The following is a 23,909-nucleotide window of genomic DNA, read 5'->3' as shown; positions in this document are numbered from 1 at the left end:
GGAGAGGACATGAAGCCTGGTGGTAACTGGTGATGTCATCACATCTACTGCTTATGTCCTGAATAGTAAACTTGGAAACCATTAGTAGGTGTGATGACATGTGGTGTCAAGTAATGTCCTCTGAATAGGAATCAGAAATCTCTAATGGTGAAAGACAATGTCTAGACTTTGCCCAGTCTCCAGGAATATCAGATATTTAGGGTGTAGTAGGAAGGAAGTCTCATAGATGAACAATTTGGGTTAAACAATAGTTAAAAGGCCAGCTGTTTCTTTATGGGTTTCCAGAAACTAGCTTTTAACAGCCTAATTTTACTATGAATCAATATTTTAAATCATCATTACCACAAGAAAAAGTAGTCTCATGCATGTGGGTACACCCCCTTATTCACCAGTTTTCAGCACGCAGTTGAATCCCTGCACTCAGTGGAGTGGGAAGCTGCTAATGTGAATTAAAACTAGCCAGTAGGATAGGCTTTCAGATGGATGCTTTCCAAAGTTGTCATCACACCTGCATCACACACTGTTCCGGTGTGTGAAAAGACTGGGAATAGGAATGAGCAATCAGTGAAAAAAAAAAAAAAAAAGTCCAGAAATGTTTTTTTTACTGTTCTGTCAGTTTAGGTCCTCATGTAACGACAGCCATGTTGTATTTACTGATGCATGAACTTAAGCAGGAATAGTGTTAGCCTGATTACATCTTCTGTAAATGCAGCCTAACTTTTCACTTTATTCCTAATCATATGTACCTTAATTTAGATACAGATTTTTGGAAAGTATTTAAACTGGTGTTATAGCTAAATGTTGGTTGATTTAGTATAGGTGTTAAAAAAATTACTTTCTTTATGGATCCTGGAACAGATCTAAGCTTAGGTTCCAAACCTAATTAAGCAATTTGAAAACATAAATTACTGTTAAGGACCAAAAGTCCTATTTTCTCATTTCAAAAACACTTGAAAAGCAATTCAAGGATCCCCTCTGAAACCATGTATATATAGTGTCACCCCAGGACATAGAGGAACCAATTTGATAAATTATACTGAAAAAAAAAAAGTTACATTTTAAAATGGTTAGAAGCAAATAAAGTTGTTTAAACAATTTGGATTCCTACTAGGTATTCTTAAATACCTCAAAACTTCAAAAATTTCATCAGTGTCCATAAAGAAGTGGATCATTTATAACTAGCATGTTGGCCTCAGTGAATGAGTAATGGAATGTGTTAGTTCTGGAGCAGGCAATATGTCTGGTATTGACTACCAAAGATACTATATGGAATTTTGATATGGGAAACCAATAGGCTTTGCACGTGAGCTTGGAAATGTTATGTGATTATGTTGTTTCTTTCAGAATGGACAGAAACTAACTTGTCCCCATACAAAATAGTCAGATTCTATCTTACACTATTGCTTTGGCTATATTTCTTTCTCAATACCTGAGTTACAAAGCAGACCCTCAAAGAAGGCCTTAATTTTGATAGCAAGATGATACCCTGTAATAATCTATGCGTTCCAGTACTGTTGCATCCAGTCACACCAGGAGCTGAAGATTTACAATCTATTTAAATTTGTCTTGCAAAGTGTTTCAGGAAGAGGTCTTTCATAGTAATATTGTTGAATATGTTCAGATAAAGATGTCTTGCAGCAAATTCATTGAAGCATGAAAGAGTGCTTGCTGAAAATTAGTAATGCAGTGCTACAAAATACACTAGTACTATAAACTGAAACTAGTCTTACTTTGCAGTTGTGTTTCAGGAAAGATCTACTTGCTTAAGGTGCTTCTTTCCCAATGACTGTTTTCTAATCGCAGCTGAGAAAACACTAACACAAAGCAAACACGGGATTGCTGACAAACCTTACATATTAAATTCTAGGCTGAAATTCACTATATCTTATTATTATTTAATTGATATTATGGTAATATCTACAAGTGTTAACTCTGATGAGCTTCTCAACTATTTGCTGTCCAAGTACACAAGCAACATGCAATTCGTATTGCTCTGCTAGACATAGCAAAGAACAGAAAGAAGGCTAAGAGAAAGAGAAGTGAGATGATTTTCCAAAATTCAGAGGTCAATCAGATTAGAATGGAAGTGTCCTGACTTCAGCTGCAGTTGACTGGGACAAGAATTTAATAAGTAACGACTTCATCTTAAGCATCATAATGCCTCAAGTAATAGTTTAAAATATTTCCATTTCCTCTGGCCTAAGCTATACTGTCATGTTTTCTTTTCAATTGCTCTGAGATGAAGCTTTTCCTCTGGTCTGCATGACTTGGGGCAGGATGTTCATAAAAGAGTAAGGAGTTTCATGTTACAGTTAAATGGAGCATGTTTATGAGGCACTTAATTTTTTTTTTCAATGCGTTTGCTTCAGTGACTTTGTTATTGACTGCATAAGATGTAAATGAAAGGTTTAATTTGTTTACCCAAAGCAATGACATAATTGTACACAAGTAAGAAGAGCTATTCATATATATATTCTCCAAAAACAATGGAATTTGCTTAATTGCATTTTTTTCTCCTTTGGAAATTACAAATATGTTTTTGAATAAATTTTTATGCTGGTTTTAGAACAAAACATCCATAATTTGTACATTTTAATGGCTATCTATTATAATTCTGTACAAGATAGAGTGTGATAAAGATGAATGGCATTATGCCAGAGCATATTGTAGTTTAATTATGATAATGATAAGAAACATACACTAAGCAATGGAAAATCTGAAAAATTCAAATTGCTCTTAAATGCTCATTATTTTATTTTTCTGTTTGCCATTTCTAAAGAATTATTAGTAGGAATTTTGGAGGCAGTACTCTGTTTTTTCTGCAGAGGATTTGGGCTTCATTTTGTTCCACAACATATGAGAAGTGGATATAAGATGGGTGTATTTGAGAGGAAGTTTGAGGAGTCACTGGTTAGACAAACAAAAAAGAAGAGGCAGACTGCTCTGTAGTCCATCGCTAACAGATATAATTCCCAGGAGCAGCTTCACAAATCTTGTGAGTTAGAAGGACTTTGCTATGTACATTATAGACCTTTACCTGTGTCAATATTCTTGGCAGCACATGGTTGAAGCATACTTCAGCACAAAAATCAAAGTGATCAAAAATAGATAAAAAGTTTATGATGTGAGGAATATAAGCGACTTTGTTTTATAAAATATTATGAAAGAAAATACCATTTTCCTCTCTCTGATTTAATTTGTGAAAATTTCACTGCACTTGCTTTTTGCTATTTGAATATTACATTTGAATATTGCAAATGGTCTTTAGTGCACAATCATCTACACAAAGACAAAGCGTATTTATCCTGAAAATTATTGGAAGAAGTATCCTGCCTGTTTTTTATTTTCTCTCTTTCCTCATTCAGTTTTTCTCTCCCAAAGGAAATGAGTAAGAGGACTCTCAATTTCTCATTCTGTCTGTCTCTTTTCCTTGTTAGTGTTCTTGCACAGACTTCATAAAAATTTTCCCTCAACTCATCTCTAAGTATCTCTATGACCAGGGGAAAGTCTCTCTTTTTAATATATTTTCAGAGTTTTTATTGCACAAGTCACAAATATAAATTTCTGCACGTTGTCCTCAACTCCTGCTTGTGAAAGACCCTCAAAAGAGGATTCATCTTGGGGCAGCTTCCATTCCTTACATTTTTCAAGAAAATAAATTGATGCAGAAATGAGAAAAATCAGATAGTATCTCTCTGACTGTTCTGCTTCATTCTGCTATAAGCATTTCACCCAGTAATTTTAATGGTGGGTTTGCTTAAATATAAGCATCAAGACTCCCTTATAAACTGTTTTTAAGGTCAGAAAGCAATAGGAAATGTTCTGGAATTTCTGGAAAGTGTTTTGTACAAGGTAAGTTTGTGAAACTCTGATAATAGCTGAAGGGCTGGGGTTTTTTCACAGTCCTTGGAAAATAAAAAGCTCTTCTGGCCCTAAAATAAAGACCATTTTGTCTCTAAGTATTTGAAATAAAATATTTTATTTTAGCTTTCTGCATATTGTTTTTTTTTCCTAAGGAGATCTTAAATCTATTATTACAGAGTATGTTGTAATCTGATGGAGGTTTCTGGATGCAACCTGAGGGTCATTACTGAAAAGCAGTAAGTGTAAAATGCTGAAAAAATTTAAACTCTTGTTTAAATTCCTTTTATGAATTCTTTTTGCCTTCTGTTTGGTTTGAAGTTCTCTGTGTAACCCTGACTAGCAGCTGTAATATCCTAAGTTGGTTGCTTGTGACTTTTTGCTAACATATCAAACTTCTTGAGTTTTTTTGTTTGCTTCTTGAAAGATCATTTATCAATTGTCAGGAAAAAAATAACTCAACATTCTTTAAGTGAAGTTTAGGTTTTTTCTGAATAAATACTCTTTGACAGTTCTTCTTCACCAAAGCTTTAATGCAAGTGTTAAAAGCCTCCAGGACAATATAAGTTACAACCCTTTACAAATATATTTTCCAGGACAACCAAAGGGCCTGCTGTTTCACAACACTGTTTTCTCAAGCAGAAGCATTTGTCTGTCTGCTGGAAGATTATTTCACACCTCAGCATGTTAATTTCAAAATCATATTACCCCCATATGAAAACATACCACTATCATCTTCATTTATACTTGGACTATTTGAAAGTAAGGCATGGAAATATATGGTACAACTGCACTTGTAAGTGAGGTTTGGGCTGTAAATATGACTGGTGTGGTATAAGACACCTGTCAGAGTTTCTTGTGTGCTGCAGCAGTAGCCTTCCTTTATCACCCAGCCAGGGACTGACACACATCTCCTTCTCAGTGCAATGCGCTTTACCACTCTTGTCTGTTGGGAGATCATGGCTGAATCTCACAACCGCTTTGGATTGCCATTCAGTTGTGGAAAGGGGGATTTCTTTGGTTAATAGAATGTATTTGGGCTTTGGCTATGAAAAAGTGTATGCTTTGTTACTGAATTCAACACATATACTTTCTGTGGGAAAGAGGTGATTGTGTTAATGACCTTTTTCACAATCTCCATGTGCACTCATACAGCACTTGACTAACATCCTCTTTGAACAGTTTAATTGTTTGCGATGAGCAGCAGCATTTTCGACTTTTGGGCTCTGAATCCTTTGTTGTTGTTCTGCCTTTTTGTGACGTACAACTCCATGTGATAACTGCATTACAAGCTTGGCTTTTGCATGACTAATTAAATATTACTACAGCACCAGCAGACAGTGTATAAATTCTACCCTTCTTATATGGTGCAATCAATATAGCGTATGAGCGGTGTATTAATTGACTCAACTGGACTTTAATGATAGACTAAAATATGATAGATTAAAAGTCAAGACCAAAAGAGAGATAAAACACTCTAAATGAATGACTTTCTAATTGTGCTTTGGGTAATGTATTTCCAGTACTTGCAGTGTGATTAGTCTTGGTAAGATTTAGGGAACATAAAAACTATGGTAACTTTATTATTAGGTTTTTTTGTGCAACTAAAGAGGTCTTTTAGGCACAGTAGTTTTGGGAAATGAAGCAGATCTTGTCCTCAGCTATATTTGCATAACTCTCCCTGATTTCTGCACTAAGTGCATTCGTGCATATCCAAGTACTATACAAAACAATGACCTAGATTAGAAGGTTTTTTAAATTATGTATACTTGTTAGTAAATTTTAAAGAGTTACTTCATCTTTTTGTTAATTTTAAGTGAGGTGAGAACTTCTGCTTATTTGTTAAGACAGCTGCCTCAAATGAAGTTAGTTCACACAGGTTTAGAGACTCCACTGTTTTCTCATTATTTTCTATCATCTGTCTATCCATCCATTTCTTGCTTTCTTTAGGTTTTTGTTTGTTTGTTTGTTTTTTAATCTTTCTTCCTCCTCTCTTTTTCTTACTTTGATTCCCCCTTTCCATATTTATCTCCTCTCCTCCCCCTACCTCGCATGGTGATCAGAGAAAGAAAAAACCCATTAGTTGTTGCCTTCATTTATTTTCCTCCCTGAGTACAAATGTTGATTTCACTCTGTTCTTACACACTGCTCAGATGGTGATTAAAGCAAGACTAGCACATTGGAAAATCTGTAGAAAATTGTACAGACCTAAACTCTGTGACCTTCTGTAGGAATGTTTTCTGTGTTATGGATTTTGACTGGAAAAGCCTAAGGAAAAGTAAAGTACATATTTCAATAAGTGCTCTTTTGGCTGTTTGCAGTGTTTCATGGATTAAAGTATTTTAATTTCTGAGTCTTGAAACAAATTCTTTGGTTCTTTTTCTCACAGAGAGGTAGAGTCCTGCTCAGGTTTTATCACCAAACTAGTCAGTAAATGTAAAAACATTTAAGCATAAATTTGTAAAAGTATCCTCTACTCACTCTTACGAAGGCTAAATATCCCTTTAGAAATAATTTAAGACATGACACTAACTACATCATATATTGAATACTGCATTATTCATATATTCAATGAGACTTAGACTGCAAGGCACAAGTTAAGACCCCTACATGATCTTGAGACAATTAGGCACCCAATGGCATGTGTGGTTTTTCACCCAAGTCAGCACATGGCTGACTGCTTTCAGCTGGTTCATACAACTTCCCCATAATCAGGTCTTTACTAGCAGACAATTAGAAAATCTTGGATAATGATGGAAACTGGTTTACATGGAAGCAAATGCCAAGAATAGGCAGGAAATCACTTTTTAATTCATTTGGTAAATGTCAGCTCAGAAATCACTTGCTATTTCTCAGACTCCACATCAGAAGGGACACATAAAATCTGTGTAGTACAAATGGATGATGATAAAAATGGTCCAGTGTCCCATTACAGAGGGCATATAATGGGCATAGCAAAGCAAAGGTAGTTAAACTCTGACAAATGGATTTTATTGCCTTTCCACTGCAGAAGGAGGTCCAATTCTCCCTGTTCCATGCCAAAAAAAGTTGGGCTTCCTACTTGCACCTGAGGTGGATACCCTTGGATCACTTGTGCCACAGAAGCTGTGTTACAATAATGCTTCAGCTGTGCCAGGAGCACCTCTCAGAACTGCACACTGAAGAAGTCTTGCCTGTGTAATTAATTAGGCCAAAACATCCAAAAGATACCTCATCATGCAACTCCTCATGACCTTGGTAGAATTAAGCCTTTAACTCTAGGCATTGGTTTTTGAAATTGGATATATGCTGCATTGCTCTTTGGGCCACATTGCAGCCCCCACATGTGTCTCCGTAAGTCCCAAAGGCTGGTGATTCCCTTAATGTGAACATGAACACCAGCTGTGCACTGTGGAACCACTGAGTTTGTGATTGGCCTTTGTTAATTATTAGACTATAGTAAGATTTTGTGTTTCAAAGGTCAAGACAGGGAACCTGGTACCAAACAATCAGACATGTATATTGAAATGGTACCAGCATAACTGAGCAACTGTTTGCTCAGGCAGTGATAGTAAAAACGTAGTGATAGGTCCTTCATTAATTGTGAGACCCTATTGAAATAGGAGAGAAAGGTATTATGCATTGTATAATGAAGCATTTACCTTTATTTCCTGATCCAGTGTACACTTACCCCCATAGTTCCAGAGTCATTAGCTCTGTGTTTGATTGAAACTATTTACCAAGTATCCTCAGAATACACTGAATTAGTACACTGAAAATATTTTTAAAGACTTTTTTTTTCTGGATATATGCTAAGTAGCAAGAATAATATATTTTTTTTCTGATGAAGTCATACAGAGAGGAAAGAAATATTTTGTCAAACAGAATCACACAGTTAAGTACTATCTATTCTACCAAGGGAGGTTGTGACTGTGCTATCATGTGATTGCAACTACACAGCTTATTCTTTTCTTCTTAATCACACTACTGAGCATAAACAATACAACATCAAGGCCAGGGATTTCCAGGGCATTAAAAATGGACAGAAGACAAAGCATATGAGAAGTATATGCTAAGATTTTGTGCTAAAAAGTCAGACACTATGGTGGGAACTGAAGATCTGGGTGAGTTAAGTTGGTATGAAGATGTTTTCCCTTTAGAAAAAGAGAAAAATTTATTCTAAAATTTTATTTGGCTCCACTTGGAAGCAGCATTGGAACCTGTATGCTCCTGAAAGGAGAAGGTTTCTCAAACTATGATAAAGGAAAGACAACATGGACTGTAGATTATTTTAAAATAAATAGAGGCTGTTCCTTAGTTGTGTCCCACTCGACTGTATATAGCACCACCCCTCATTTAGTAGCCCCTATGTAAATAAATGCCAGGAAGAAAAATAAAAGGGGAAGAGAAGGTCAGATAGACTTAATCAGATAGAAATAAACAATACCCACAAAAACCTTCTACTCTAACAAATTATCATGCTATTTGTATCATTAATGCATCCATGTTTCCTTAAGGCAAATATACGTACACGTAGAATGGAACTGATTTCACAGAAGGAAGGAACTGTTCCATCTAATCAAAAGCTTCCTGCATATTTTGGAAATAATCCTTTTTTAATTTTTTTATTAGTCACTGTAACATCATGTCCTTCACCTTCCTCTGAAGGTATGCTTTTGGTAGTGAACACTTCAGCAGAGCACTGATAGTTTTGCTGAAGGGTTTGCTCCATGTGTATCTCTCTGGCACTGATCTGTTACAGGAAAAGGACTTCTCTTTGCAGCTCAAGGAACGGTTACAGCTGCCAAAGTACAAAGATTTATAAAGCAGAAAGTGAGGCCAAATAGAGTGTAGAAGGACTGCAGCAGAAAGAAGGAAGGTTGATCTCAGACTAGTGGTGAAAGGGAAGCATCCAATAATCCAGTTGACTTAGGGGATGACTGCAGTGCTGTGCTGTTTTTCTGTTTGGAATGAAGTAAACCTCACCTCAGGTATTTAAACTGCATGCAACAGCTGAAGGAGATCTTTACTCGTGTCTTAGAGAACAGGAAGCTGAACTTTCTCTGTGTGTCAGTATTCTTTGGATATGTGTTTGGATATCTAGACTTTCATATCACAGTTACCATCATGGAGATTATGGTCAAGAATATGGTACATTTAACTATTACAGAAACTCTTATTTTATGGCCCATTACCCACTCACAATTTTGTGCTTGCTTCACCATGCTTAGTATTGGGTGAATCACAGAATCCCAGAATCAAAGAATCACTATGTTGGAAGAGACCTTTAAGATCATTGAGTCCAACCCATGCCCTAACATCTCAAATAAACCGTGACACTGAGTGCCACATCCAATTTTTTTTAAACACATATTTTTAAACACAATGTTCAGTGTTGTTTTTGATAGAGCTTTTTCCTAGGTATTTTACTGATATCCATACTCCTGGTAGCAGGTTTTGGAAATTGCTTCCCACTCCCTTTTTTTCTCTTTTCCTCTTCTCTCTACATAATAGTGGGATAATCTGTCAATGAAATTCATGCAAGTCCTTGGAATCATGTCAGGCTGGGGCAAATCTTGCACCACTGCAGCAAAAACTAGATGCAGTTATGGTTCTGTGTATTAAATAGCAAGAAATTATAGGTTTAGTGATAATCTTACCCATAATCATCACCAAGTGACCATGTGCTGTGTATGTACGTATGACTGTATGTGCTGACCATACAGTTCAATAATTAAAATGAACTGTCATTCCCCTTGCAGACTGGGCAAACTAGTACTGGTAGTGGCTGGGTGAGCAGGGCAGAGCAGGACCATCCTTGGCTGCATCAAAAGCAGCGTGACCAGTCCAGGAGGTGATTCTGCCTCTCTGCTCTGGTGAAACTTCACCTACAGAACAGCATTCAGCTCTGTAGTCCCCAGCACAGGAAGGATACTAGCCTTCGAGGGAGTCCAGAGGAGGCCACCAAGATGATTAGAGGGATAGACCATGTCTCCTATGTAAAGGCTGAGAAAGTTGGGATTGGAGAAGAGAAGGCTTCTGGGTAAACTAATTTCAGCCTTCCAGTTCCTGAATAGAGCCTACAAGAAAGATGGAGAGAAACTTTTTGCAAGGGCATGTAGCAACAGGACAAGGGGCAATGCTTTTAAACTGAAGAAAGGCTGGTTTAGATTTAGATGTTAGGAAGAAATTCTTTACTGTGAGGTTGGTAAGACTGGAACAAGATTGCTAGAGAAGCTGTAGATCTCTTCATGGTTTAGGAATGGTACTCTCCAATGCAATACTTCCACTAAAAAGACCACAAGTTGCTCCACTTCCCATTCCCGCCAATGTGAGGCACACAAAGCAAAGATCTCAAGTTGAGCTGACAACAATTTACTGGAAACAGCAATGAGGTAAGAAAATGAACCGCAACAGTATTAGTAGCAAAACAAATAGGACAAAGAAATAATTTAATGCAAAATAAAACATTACTGAACTGTTTCACCCACCATGTTTTTTCCCACCAAAAGGAATGCCTTTCTCCTCCCAAGCCAAAGAGCCCGTAGCAACGACAGGAGGTGGTATCAAATAACATCTGGGTTCTGGTCATGTCCCCTCAGCTATGCGCAGCTGCTCCCAGCTACTGCAAAAAATTAAGCCTGCACTGAACAAAACTAGGACAATTCCCAGAAGTGTTCCAATCCAGTTTTGATCAGGTTCTGTGCAACCTGGTCTAGTTAAAAGTCTCCCTGCCCACTGCAGTGGTTGTTAGTAGTTCCAACCCAAGCCACTTTGTGATTCCATGATTCTGTGATTCTATGATCAGACCCATGGTGCCACATTGCTCACCACAGTCATTACTGCCCCTGAGATGGGAGGTCAGTGGTGGGTTAGATACTATCTTTGTCCTATAGTGGTTCAGCTTCAAGGACTACCAAACAAGCTCATATTTTCAATATTCTGTGAACTTAGGTTTTTGCACTGTGAATTGTATTCTATTCTAGTTCAGAAGTTCTTAGAAGGAGCAACACCAAATGCAACAACCTCAAAGTTGATAGTACACTGTAGACAATTCTGCAATGCTACTCCCTTCACCCTGACTAGACATCCTCTGGTTTCTTATGTTAGAAGCAAGGGTAGAATTCAAGAGTCATGGTTCATTAGAATGAATGAATGGTTGCTGTATAAAAATTGGACTTTTTTAATGGTGAGTGCATCATAAATCCCTTGGCAATGGGTATATTTTTTAGTAAGTGTTTAAAGCAGAATTATGTTAAAATTGTAGATTTACATTTCTTTTATTTCTAGTTTGGCAAACACTGCCCTTATTTTGCCTATTTTTAATTAATACTGAACAAAAAAATGTTTATAAAAATGGTAAATCCCTGTTGTAAAAATTTCAATCCTTTCTGATTAATACCATCTGCATTTAGGAGCATGGCGTGTATATTTCCCGGAAGGTGAGAATCATTTGCAGGAGTATCATGCATGTATACTCACGTTAACATATTACATGTGTTCCTATTGCTACATGGATTGGCTAAGCACTTAAATAGAAAACCAAATAAAGCATGTCAAGATGTATTGTATATGAATGCATTAGCATCTCTCGCTCACTTGCAAATCTGTAAAACATTGGGCAATATGGCAGGGGGACATGAAAATTTGGGTTGAATTGTAATCAAAAGTAATAGAAGTAATCAAGGACTATTGCACTGATGGTTTATATTTTATAAGTTTTGATTTTATGATAATATTAGGAATGTCATGCTAAATTGGAGTTACGAATGTATAGATATATATATACACATATATAAAAAATACATTTATGTATAACATACACAGAACACAGATTCACACAGAGACATATCACTTTGCAATGGATGACTTTGGAAGTAAGTTTAAATTTTAACTCCTTTAAGTAGGTTAAGATATTTCAGTTATCTGATCAGTGAAATACAGTGACTGACCTACATTTGTGAGGAAATAATTTTTCTGAAATTGCTGTTCTGACTTTAAAAGGATCATTAGTGGGACATATCTGGCAGTCTAATTTCCATTTTAGATAACTCGGAATTATTAATTCACATATTATACCCAGGCAGACTTCTAATTTCTGCAGAGAAGTGTCTAGGCCTTCGCAGCTTGAAAGGCAATAGCCAAAACCAACTATGTAACAAGCAATAACTGTATGGGACGAAAAGGATTTGCACTCCTATGGATTTCCTACTGTGCTATTTCAAATCTCGTGACAGGGTTACAGGTCTTGCTTAATTTCTTTCTCCCTGATCTCTTTTTTGTGTTGGTCTTGATAATTTCCCATGTAGCATCTCACAGTGGTATTTCATGATTCCATCCTATATTTGTACATATGAAAACATCGGGTTGGCTGTACAAAACACTGTGAAACCACACTTGTTTTTTCAGAGTAGTGCCCCACACCTCTGTGCAGTGAAACACAGGCTGGATGTATTCAGCTACCAGTGTGCATCAGCCACTATTTGCATCACCAGATCAGCCAACAGCCTGTGCAATAGCTTTAATGCCACAGTTGATGAACCTGACATTAGCATTCTTAATACTTCCAAGCTACGCTCTATTTCACAACACATCTGAATTCCTGAATTTGCCAGAGTGCCGCTGCATAGTAAAAATTTTCAGAGCAAACTGCTCTGAAAGATGAAGAAAGCTGAAGATGTGGAAAAATTGAGGATTTATTTTTAATAAAAGTTTTGCAGAAGTTGAATTAAATATTGCTGAATTGGAACTGTGCGACATATCTTTGCAAGAGACATTTGGTTTTTGTACTCTTCTCCTGAGGTGCTTATTTAAATAGAAAAATGTCATCAAAATACTGCATGATACTCATAACCTTCAGCAACTGCTAAAAACATTGATTTTGAGCTTTGATCTTTTGTGAAGAATTACTCCATTGGGGAGCTCTGGGTTTGACTGTTTCACTTCTTAACTCTTTGTGGGATCTCTGCAATGATTTGGTGTCTGTCAAAATGTACTGCAGTTAGAGCTGGTCTTCTGCTCCGTTCTGTCAGTCCTAGAAAGGGGTGGCTGGCTTGCCCTAACTGGCTCATACTAATACTGTTTCCATCATCTACATTAGATGATTGATTTACGGGTTTTGGATTTTAGTTACCTGATTGGGGTTTGTTTTTTTTTTTTTTCAAATGAACACTGCTAACTGGCAGTATCCCAGTTAGCTGTGTTGGGAGCTCTTGTCCACCTGTCTTTCGGTCTTAGGAGTGGGCAGGCTGTCTCTTGCTTGTCTATCTATGCTTAGAGCAAGGACAGGAACATTTTTTGTTTGTAACCATCTCTTTTACTTTTTTTACTTGTGGCTTCATGACTGCAGATATGATAGTAGTCTCTGTAGCTTTCAAACACATTGGGCCCAACTGCATTCTCTGATAAAATATAAAATTCCCTTTGCTTTCAGCTAGGATAAAAGGAAAAAACAAACAAAAAGAAACTTGGACAGACTAACAAAAAACTCCCCCACAAACGAAAAACTTAACATTCTTCTTGGAGCTTCCTTCCCAGAAACATCTACATTTTTGTAAGGAAATCTAAGTTTTTCTCCCTTTTACCCTTAGTTCTGTGTCATTTCCCAAAGCTTTCCTCTATAGCATTCAGACTGCACCTCTGATACAAGTTGTTAATTCTCTTTGTAGTTAGCTATTTTCCATTCTGTGAGTCTGTGATTCTAGCATATTATGGTCTTTCCGGAGGGCCTTTAGAACTTTTCAGAATGTAGATCCAGTGCAGTTGATCCAAAACTTTCCTAGTCCATAGACAACATAGTAGCAGGAGACAGTTACTGTACTTAGTCCATAATTAGTGTCTTTAGGAGACTGGAGGTATTTTGTTTTATTATATTTATTTATTATTTTATTATATATTATATATATATTTATTATATATTTATTATATATATATATATTATATATATATTTATTATATTACCTGCCATACCTTTTTCTACTTGGTCAGCATAGATGAGAGCTCTGTGGTCAGGGGACCACATGCCTAAGAAATCCCTGCCAGGTTCAGAATGTAGGTTTATTATTGATTCAAGATACTCTGGACTATTCTCCTGAAGAGGATTTTCTTGATAGAGCTGAGGCTTAGCAAAAGCTATTCATTCCACTCTTCTATTTTGCACCTGTACTGTTAAATAAACCAGATGTTTGAAGCCCTCTTCAAGGCTCTTTTACCACTGCAACTAACTTAAATACATCATCTTTAAAGTCAGCATCTTCATCACTGTTACCAGCCTCCCTGTGGAAATAACCATGACCAATATTTTATGATTTAATAGCAATATCTGTGACATCTTGCTTAATTAACTTTGTTTAGCTGGAAATTATTTTCATACAGTGGTGATTCTCATGTTGCTAACTGTTGAAAAGAATGTGATCCCTCAAGGGGTACAACTTGGAAAAATAAGATTATTTGTACATAGTGGGTTGGTTTTAGTCAGGTGAGTTCTCCAAGCCGATTAAACTTGTGATTGCTGACTCAGGACAGGAACAAGAGTCAACAGAAAGTAGCATCAGGGCAGTCTCTGCTTCAGCTGGTTCACATTGCCTTTGTGCCTCCCCCCACTCACTCCCCATTTCATGTGTTTATAACAGTACTGATGAGAATGTAGCACACAGCTTCAAGAATCTGTTCAAACACTGAAACCAGAAGCAGTATGAACACAGGACTGCACCTAGAAGGATAAACTTGCATAAGAGAGAGTTTCAAGTCTCTCAGGCAGAGAGACTGCGTTTCCGTGGGTAGAGTTTTTCAGAGCTCAGAGTGCTTTGTAGCACTGTGCTATTCTCAGGAGACATACAAGCAGTGTTCAACCTTTTGACATGCACCTTTGAAGGCAGTTAGCGACTGGCTCTCTTGACTGTGCAAGGTCATAAGTCCCTAAATAAACTGATTCATTTATGCTAAAATGTTGCTTTAGTAGATCAAATTATTGTTCGACTTATGCTTGTATCCTACTTCTATCAGTAGTCTTGTCTTGGTTACTCAAAATGCTATGCCATATTGTGCATTCACTGCTTACTAAAAAAACCCCAAAGAACTGGTGGTCCCTACCTCAAAGGATAGCACTTGTAAGTTGGTACTGCATAGTGTATTACTGGAGCCAGCGACCACTAGGTTTCATTAATTGTGCAATTATACAGGTGATGAGTTAGATATATTGGTCCATTTGATAGCATTGAGACTTTACAGATTTAGAGGAGTTATTTTGCCTAGTGCATTGCTGAAAAGCTGCTACTTGAGGTGAAACACAGTAGCTGCTTAGCAGCTGGCAAGTTCCTAAAATCCACTGATCCTACAGGGGAAATTTAGGCAGGCAGAAATGTAATTACTTGGTGTATTTTTTACACTGAATTCATTGCACAATGCCTTGCCATGGAAAAATATCTCACTCAATATCCCTATTAGCACAGGTCTTTAAGGGTGGAGTTGTACATAATTCATGTAATCTGAACAAAATTACAGACATATTAACATGAACAAAATTATTTAGAGTTCTCTTAAAAACTTGAATCTTAGTTCTTGTGCTTAGTTAATTATATCAAAATAGACGCATTAGTTACTCAATATTAAAATTTGCCTATTTTAAATAAATGTGTTTGGGTTGTTTATTTTTTTTTTTCAACATAGCAGATGCAACATAGCAAGGCAACATAGCAAATGCAACATAATAAAAGCCAGAATTTAAAATAACTTTCAAAATGTTAGAGACATGTAGATAGTCTGGTAAAAATAACATAGCTATAATAACTAAATTTTTAGAATACAGTGTGGAAACCTAAGCTATTAAAGCAAAATTTCTATCATTCTGGTTTTCATGTACATACAAAAGTGAACAAGATCATGTGAAGTGATTACTGTCAAAATTCAGTTTATTATAGACTATTTAGTTGATTATAGACTGTGCATTTGGGGTTTTATTAAAATGAATTGCATTGGGGCAATTGTTATTTATGTAATGTAAGGCATAGGGTCATGTTTCTAAAATTGATAGAACTTTGTGTGAACATCATGGATTTCATCTCTGACTAGTGTTTTAGCTGGCATTTGGACTTAATGGAAGATACTCTAACTTCTAGATGGAACTAGAAGTTGCTGGAGATGCCTAAAAGTGAACAGAAGTAGTGACCCTGTGATTTGCACTAGTGATAGTTCAGATTAATTTTTAAATAAAAATACTACAGAGACAGACTTCATGTTCACAGACACAACTTTCCTTTAAGCATTGCATTGCCTTTTCCCTGACTGCTTTTCCTGCAGATTCAGTTGTTCTTCATAGTTTTTTGTCACTTTTTCCTATATAAAACCAATAATAATAGCCACTTCTGCCTTCTAACATGATCTTAGTTGGTTTTCATTCATCCCAGTTCCTCATTCTGTATTGGCATACAAGCATATATCCATTTGGTCTGACTACCTACTTTCTACACTGTTTAGATGGAATTTAATTGGTGCAAGCTATTTGCTTTATTGTTTCATTTGCTTCATTGTTTCTCCCTGCAACTCTTATTTCTCTAAGCAATCTGTTGTTACTTCATCTGCTAAGGGTGTGTACTCTTGAGCTGTGTGGTCTTCGACCTTGTCAAAATTCCCCAGTTATTTTGTTTTGTTTTCACTCATATTTTATTTCTTTGAGGTTCATACTGTTTGCAAAAACTCATCCTCTTTCAAAATCACTAACTAAACACCTCCAGTTTTTATGGAGGTGTAACTTGAACTTGCACTATCTTCTCAGCTTTCAGGTACTGCATGATTCCATGTGTGATGCTCTTTTAAGAAGTACTTCAGGGGATTTCATTGAGGAAATTAGGATCAGATCACTGTTTTTTACCTCTGAAGGTAGGAGAACTACCACTAATGAGTCTGTGTAAATTAGGATCTCTCACAGAAGGGTTCATGGACTGTTAAAGTGGATACTTTGTCAGACCATTAGGACAATCACACAAGAAAACTTTTGAAGGTTTTGACATAAAACATTTTAAAAATTATTTTTAATTTCACTACAAAATATACATAAAACCAGTCTGTTAATGATAACAGTAAAGCAGAGTCTTCATTAGACTAATCTAATATGCACAATGCTTTTCAGTGTCATAAAAAATAGTGTAAATAATATGAAGTTGCTGCAAGAATGTGTGATTTGCATATATTTTTGTTCTTCAGTACAGAAAGGAAAAGAAAAAAGAAAAAATGAAGAGTCACTTATTTCCTGTGAAATGATAGTTACTTATTTACATTTCTGGTATAAAATATTCTTAATGTCTGCAAAATTATAATGAAGCTTTACTTCAGTATCACATACCTTTCCTAAATCCTCTATTGCACCCTTGCAATTTCTAGGATTGTTTCTGGTGGCATCATATAATGATTTAGGAACTACTTATTTCAGGAGTCTACTGTTATCAGCAGACATTAAAAAATATTAAAATGGTTGACAGGTTTTTGAATGACTAGGTAAGAATTATTTTAATCTTCCTTTAGGCATCAAGGCTTTCTCATGGAGTAACTAACATCTCTCGGTTCTTCGGTATATTGTAGGTTTCTCATACACACATAGTATAGTCAACAGTGCTATATTTGCTTTTATTATTAACTCCTCTTAAACACATTTACATTAGCATGATTCAGCACATAGCTTTGTGATGTGTCAACTTTTTCTCTACCTGTGCAGTCTTTACGATACAAGTCCTTTGAGACTTGTAGGGCAGCAGATCTTTTAAAAAAGTGATCTCTACTTTTTGCTGTATTGGAAGGGGATGAAGAAAAAGCCCAATCTCTTTATTCTGGTAATGCATCTTATGTCTTTATGAGCAGAGACTGCAGTGGAAACTGGGCAAACTAGAGCTGGTCCAAAGAAACCTCTTCCAAAATGCACCTATTTTGGGCATCCTGAGCACCTCCTCTTTCCAATTGCGCACCTGTTGGGCATTTTGCTTGCTGTTGTAAACGTAGCCAAATACAGTCATGGATTTATTCTGCCACTTTGAGGTCAGACAACAAGCAGACCCAATACCAAAAGAAGGCAAAAGTACAGCAGCGCTGTAGAGTACATGTCCTATTCTAGACTTATTATTTCTTTATTTGTGCAATAAAGACAGCAAACAGCAAGAGGGGATTTGTGTACAGTTACAGAAGATATAATATGACATATTACAGTAGTTGCAATTGGCTTTTACTGTTTTGTTACTAGTGTACAGCTTGCTTTGGGGCTTAACATATTATGTCTCTTTTCTCATTTGTTTTGGAGCAGAAAAAGAAATATTCAGAATACTCAATAACTCAGTTAAATGCCACTCTTTTCTTTTCCAGGGCATAAAATTCTGCTGTTTGCATTCTTTTATAATATATTGATGGAAATAACGCTATTTCTCTTAAGTTCGTACAATCCTAATTTGATGGACAACCTTAAGCTAAGCAGAACTGAAAAGACATTCAAAGCAGAAAAGAGACCCACTAGAGAGTTTTTAAGCAGGAGGAAATTAAATGAAAGTTGGGATGATTTTTTGAGTATTTTGATAGCTATAAAAGCCCAAGAAAACCAAACCAGAAAGTCATCTTGTTCAGAATTCAAAGAATAGCATTCTATGTTCTTTACCTGTTTTTTTTTTTCATTTAAACACAAGATAGCCCAAACTCCTCTATTACAAGGCAGACCAAAGTATGAACTTGACAAAAAACTCCCAAAATTAAAATAACCCACATCAAAGAGAAGAAAAAGAAAAAACCCCACAGTCTTAAAGACTGTGCAAATTTGGCATATCTCTCATTTTAGCCGTTATTATTCTTCTACTCTTCTATACAGAGTAGGCATGTTTTAGTTCCACTTCATTGGTTTACTTTTTCCTTTTTTTATTTTGCCTTTTCTGCTATTTCATCCTCCTTTCTCCTAAAAAATCCCCGTGATTTATATCCTGTTACACCTTCAAGTTTTTGAGTTAATACTTAATTTATTTCCACAGTTCAACTCCATGTTTTTGTATAACTGGCATTTACAATATTCTGACTTTTTTCCAGAGCCTTTTTTTTTTTTTTGCATTTAAATGATGTTACATTAAAACAGAACCAGAACATGTACACACAACAAGACAATCATGTAATGAAGAATTTATTAGTCTTGTGCCCTTATGGTATATCTTTCAAAACACTCTGTTGATCACAAAATTTTCAGACTCTTATTTCTAAGCTCCTGATCCAGCCATGAGGTTTGTATAAATCAGTTTGGAATGTTACTCGAACTCCCAACCATGGAATCATGCCTCCATTTTTTAGCACACGCAGACTGTTTTTAATCATTACCGTACAGAAGTTCCAGCAATAAACTTGATTTTTAGGATCAATAACTGAAAATCAGTAGGATTTGGTCCTTTAATCCTAAATCTTTAGAATTTATTTGGCTTCTCTTGAAAAAAAATGACTGATTGATTACATTTTTAATTACAGTAATTAAACAGAGGAATATTCTCTTGTGGTCCTAATCAATCTGTCCATCAAGTGCAAATGTGACCAAAATTTGTTTTGTTAAATCTTCTATCAATCACTTGTTTAATCAGTTTCTTAGTGACATATGGTATAGCTGGCTTCTCATTGCAAAAATAATTTTCAAAGTTGAACAAGAAAATGGCTAACATTCTCCATCTCTTCTTAAGCTGCTCCTTTAACTCTGACAGTATTAAAGCTCTCAAATGCCAACAGTGACAGAAGACACTGTAGCTTAAATGACCCTGCAGAGTAAAAGTCTTATTATCTGTAAAAACAGCTCTTGCAAGTTGTAAAGCACAATGGGGAGAAAAGTAACTGGGCTCTGTGTAATAGAACATGATTTCCTCAAGGCAAGCATTTTCATCTTTTCAGGACAATTGACCACAAGTGACATCATTCACCAACTGCATCAAATGTCTGCATGGAGACAAAAAAAAAGTGATACAAGAGGACAGTTGTCAGGTCTAGCAGGCAATCTTTTTGGTGCAAGGGGAAACTGACTGAGATCAGTTTAGTACTGATACAGTCATGTTTTCATTTTAACAGTACACAGACAACCAGGGCAACAGGACATGCACTTTTTCCTCTCTTTATCTCCATCTGGCTTCATTCATCTGGTAAAGGATCAGGTGTTTTGCCAGTGAGGGAGAACCAAGTCCTCATAGTTTAGTCATTCAATTTAATTTCAACGTAATTTGTTAGAAGACTTCTGTATACTTCTGGACATTTGGGAGCAAACTTTTTTTAGTGGCATGAAATAAATGTGAAGTTCCATACTTGACATGGAACTGTGTACAGGACACTGCTTGGGTCACCAAAAATTACTTGAACTTGTTATATGGGATCTTAAGTAAATAATTTCAGCATGATTTCTTAACAGTGACTTTATTACAGTGTAACATTTGGACAGCTTCTTGAGTTGAATCTGTGTGTACTTTCTCATCTGCAGTATGTCTGTGATTATACCTAACTGACACACACTGACTTGGGAACCTGATTGTATCCATGGCTGTCACCCAGACCTTGAAAATATACCATGAAGTTAAATTCAAGAAAGGCACTTATAGGTTTTAGGGATTGATGTTGCATTTCCCAGGTTTTATGCACCCAACTTTCCCGTTGCAAAATTCAAGTCCTCTTTGGAAATAGCCTGTGTACAGCACAGAGCACCATCTCAGCACCAGACAGATGGTTCAGTGGCTGTGCAGCGCACAGAGTAAGCCTGGGGATAGTATTTCATCCTGAGCAACACAGTTCATAGGCTTGACAAGTCCAAGCTTGTGCACTAGAGAACAGAGCTCAGACCCAGAAAACCCATGTTTTCTCACCAGAATAGCCCTCTGCCCCAGCAAGGTTTGTTGGCAAAACTTCATGTATCACTTCTGAGTTTTCACAGAAAATGCTGTTGACTGAGAGGGCCTAAGTGAAAAGCTGGAAGTGTGTTCCAGCTGTCAGAACATACATGGGCTCAAGACATAACTGTCACTCTTGAGAAAGCCAGGCCCTGCATGGGGGACATTGTGGAGTATATTTTATGTGTGGAATCAGATCATGCCAAGCAGCATGAGGTGACAGTGAGCTCACTCCATGTGTGGCACACAATCGGCTGTGAAGGGTTCATGGCACAGAGCCCAGGAAGGAGGCTGTCCCACTCAGACTGGGCAGTTATCCTCTTTGGGTTGTTACAGGCACAATCTGAAAATGACTCTGCCCTTGCTGAACGGAAGCCATGGTCTCATTCTGCATCTGTAGCCTAAGAGCTGTACTCTAGATAAGAAATGCTTCCTGTCTGCAGCACCTAGGCGCCAGACTGAGGCCACTAACTGCTGTTTCTCAAACATGCACAGGACTCAAATGAAAAAAATCTTCACTTATCATCTGAAGGTCCAATCGCCTAGCAACTGTGGTGCCATTAAAGGTTTCTAACTAGCTTGGATTTTATATCCCCACAATATTGATGTATTTAGTTACTGCAGATTTAAAAAAGAGATAGATTGATTCTTATGGGGGAAGGAGCCATGTATTCCATATAGCAAAGCTGAGAATTTGGATTCATATAGAATAACTTCAGAGGCTGGTGATCTGGACTCTGTGAATTAATAGCATGCATAAATAAATAAAAATTGGCCACAATCTCTATAGAAATTATTTGAAATGGCTTTGGAAACATATTTCAAGTATTTTGTGATAGATAGTAGCTATTCATTGTGATTGGGAGCAATTGCAATGTCCAAAAACCCCAAACCCATAGAAAACTTCCCAGTGTGCAGAACTGTATACCAGTACACTTCCAGTATACTGAAGAACTGAGGGCTTATTTGTTCTATGATAGCTTAAAATATACTACAAAAGAACGCAACAGCTAAATCAGGAAAGAAATATAAGTAACTGCCCTGGTTCCAGCTAGGAAAGGGTTAACGTTTGCAGTAGCCACAAGACCTATACCACCTCCTATCATTGCCAGGGGCAAGAGTATTCCCATGCTCAGGGCATTGCTGGTGGTGAACAATTGTGTCTGAATCATTTGCCTCTCCTGTGCAATCTGTCAGTGATACTGCTGCTGTTACCATCCTTATTTCAGTGTTGTTTCTGGTAAATTGTTCTTATCTCCACCAATGATCTTTACTTTTTGTCCCTCCAATTCTTCTCTCCAGCTGCTGCAGGAGGACAGGGAGGGGAAAGAAGGAGCAAGAGAGTTTGCATATGTTTTGGAGTATTTTTGCACGGTTTGGAGTTTTTCAGCAAGAACACTAAATTGAGGAATACCATTCCTAAACCATGTCAGTAACATTTGCCTGTATCTTCTCAGGACTAAGAAATACATGGGATGTGACACATAAGGCATTAGAAAGAATATTTTGGCATTTTTCTGGGTAGGTAGTTGTGTCATCTTTCCACAGATGGAAGTGACTGAGACCATATTATTGTGTTTAAGGTAGATGTTCTGTGAACCTGTGACACTCCGGAGTGCGGTACACAATAAGAGTAAGAGAAAGCTGTAGCTGAGGTATCACATCTGTCATATCTTCTCTGAGAGGCATTCATAGCCTCTCATATACTGAAAAACTGTGGAAAGCCAGTTCCTCCTGTACACCCAGAAAGTAATATGGATGACTAGGATTTTTTTTTTCCCTCACAGGTAATCTTCAGATTTTGTCTTCTGAATAGTGCCACTTCTGTGGGGTTTGGAGAGAGTTTTTGCTTTATCTAGAAGTAACCTCCAGTTATCTATCTGAAGTTCTAGTTTGATATATGGGAAGATTGTTCATACTAACATCAGCTGAGCTTGTGCATACAAATATGAGACCAAGAGAAATAACCATGATGTCAGTAACACATGTGTATCAGTAGGTACACATTATATATAAAAACCAGGGATCAGGTGGAGACAAAAAATACCATTTTTAATTTTTTTTATATCTGAAGTGCAACAGCCCAATGCTTACCATTGGGAAGTTTCAAACAGTACTGTTGCAATTTTGCCAGCCGTTTGTAAAAGAATATTGCTGTGTGCTTTGGTCTTTTTTTTCCCCCAGAAGTACAGCTTTTATGAAATCATTCATTATTTGGAAAAGTTTGAAGCAATTTAGAAGTTATACTTAAAGGTATTTCAGCCTGTATTTTCCATCCAGTTCATTATTTCTTTTATCTAAAATTTCATATATCAGTGCTCTATTATAGGCTACCTGTAAGTCTTCTGTATGGTATTTTCCAATTCCCTAAAAATCAGCTTTCTTTCTTAATTAAAAAAGCAAAAAAGAACAAAAGTTATTGTGCATAAGTGCTGCTTTCTTTTCTTCTAATAAGAAAATAACAAAATTAAATAACCCCCCAAAAAACAACAAACCACAACCCCCCCCCCAAAAATAAACAAAAAACCAACCAAACAAAAACAAAACCAAAAACCCCCAAACCAACAAAAAACAAACAACAAGAAAACCCCAACCCAAACCCAGAAGTCTTGATACACCAAAACAAAGATTTAATTTGTTGCTTTTGGGAAAGGTATAAATGATGGAATTATGAGTTCCTTTCAGAAATTCTCTAAGAAAGGCACAAAATTTAAGAATCTCAAAAAAAGGGGCCAAAATTAACGTAATAGATTCACATCATATACTTGAGTGAGGGTATTGATGAGGAGAAAGCTGCCATTTTGCAACTTCATCAATTTGGTGTCTTGCATAGACATAGTTACATTTATCGGTTACCTTTATCAGAATTTTTTAAAGTGTAGGTGTAGGTGTAGGACTCAACATTTATGATTCAATCAGCTCTACTTCTGCTATTCCGTCATAAGTCTCTGCTACCTAACCTCAGAGGTAAATGCTTTGGGCAGGATAAACAACAAACAGTCTATAACATGGGAGGGAGGTGCACTAACTTTTCTGCCAGAGCATGCTTCCAAGCTAAAAGGAAGAATGATGGAACAAGTGAAATTTTTAAGACTGGTGTGTTTGATGGCTCTCAATGACTCTGCTTTTGTAGAGGGAACTTTTTTACGAAGGTGTATGGCATGTACTTTAAACAATTTTTAAAAATTGTGTCTTTTACTT

At 36.6% G+C, this 23,909-nt stretch overlaps 1 protein-coding gene across 5 annotated transcripts in view; it reads left to right on the top strand.

Moving 5' to 3' along the window:
- The window catches only part of ADCY1 (adenylate cyclase 1), a 176,905-nt gene that overhangs the window by 13,559 nt on the left and 139,437 nt on the right, over positions 1–23,909 (top strand). Inside the window, exons 1-2 of one of the 5 annotated variants that reach the window (XM_064421668.1) lie at positions 10,426–10,700; positions 10,827–11,029. The exons of 3 other annotated variants lie outside the window; for them this stretch is intronic. In XM_064421668.1, coding sequence (XP_064277738.1) covers positions 10,694–10,700; positions 10,827–11,029 — 210 coding nt within the window. In that variant the 5' untranslated portion in view covers positions 10,426–10,693. Of the gene's footprint in view, positions 1–10,425; positions 10,701–10,826; positions 11,030–23,909 lie in introns of those variants that run through there. One more of the 5 variants, XM_064421675.1, reaches the window with a different exon arrangement.

The sequence above is a fragment of the Passer domesticus genome, chromosome 1 (genome assembly GCF_036417665.1).
Source record: "Passer domesticus isolate bPasDom1 chromosome 1, bPasDom1.hap1, whole genome shotgun sequence".
Classification (NCBI taxonomy): domain Eukaryota; kingdom Metazoa; phylum Chordata; class Aves; order Passeriformes; family Passeridae; genus Passer; species Passer domesticus.
Note: the sequence above shows the minus strand (reverse complement) of the source record. Positions and strands in the feature narration are given on the sequence as shown.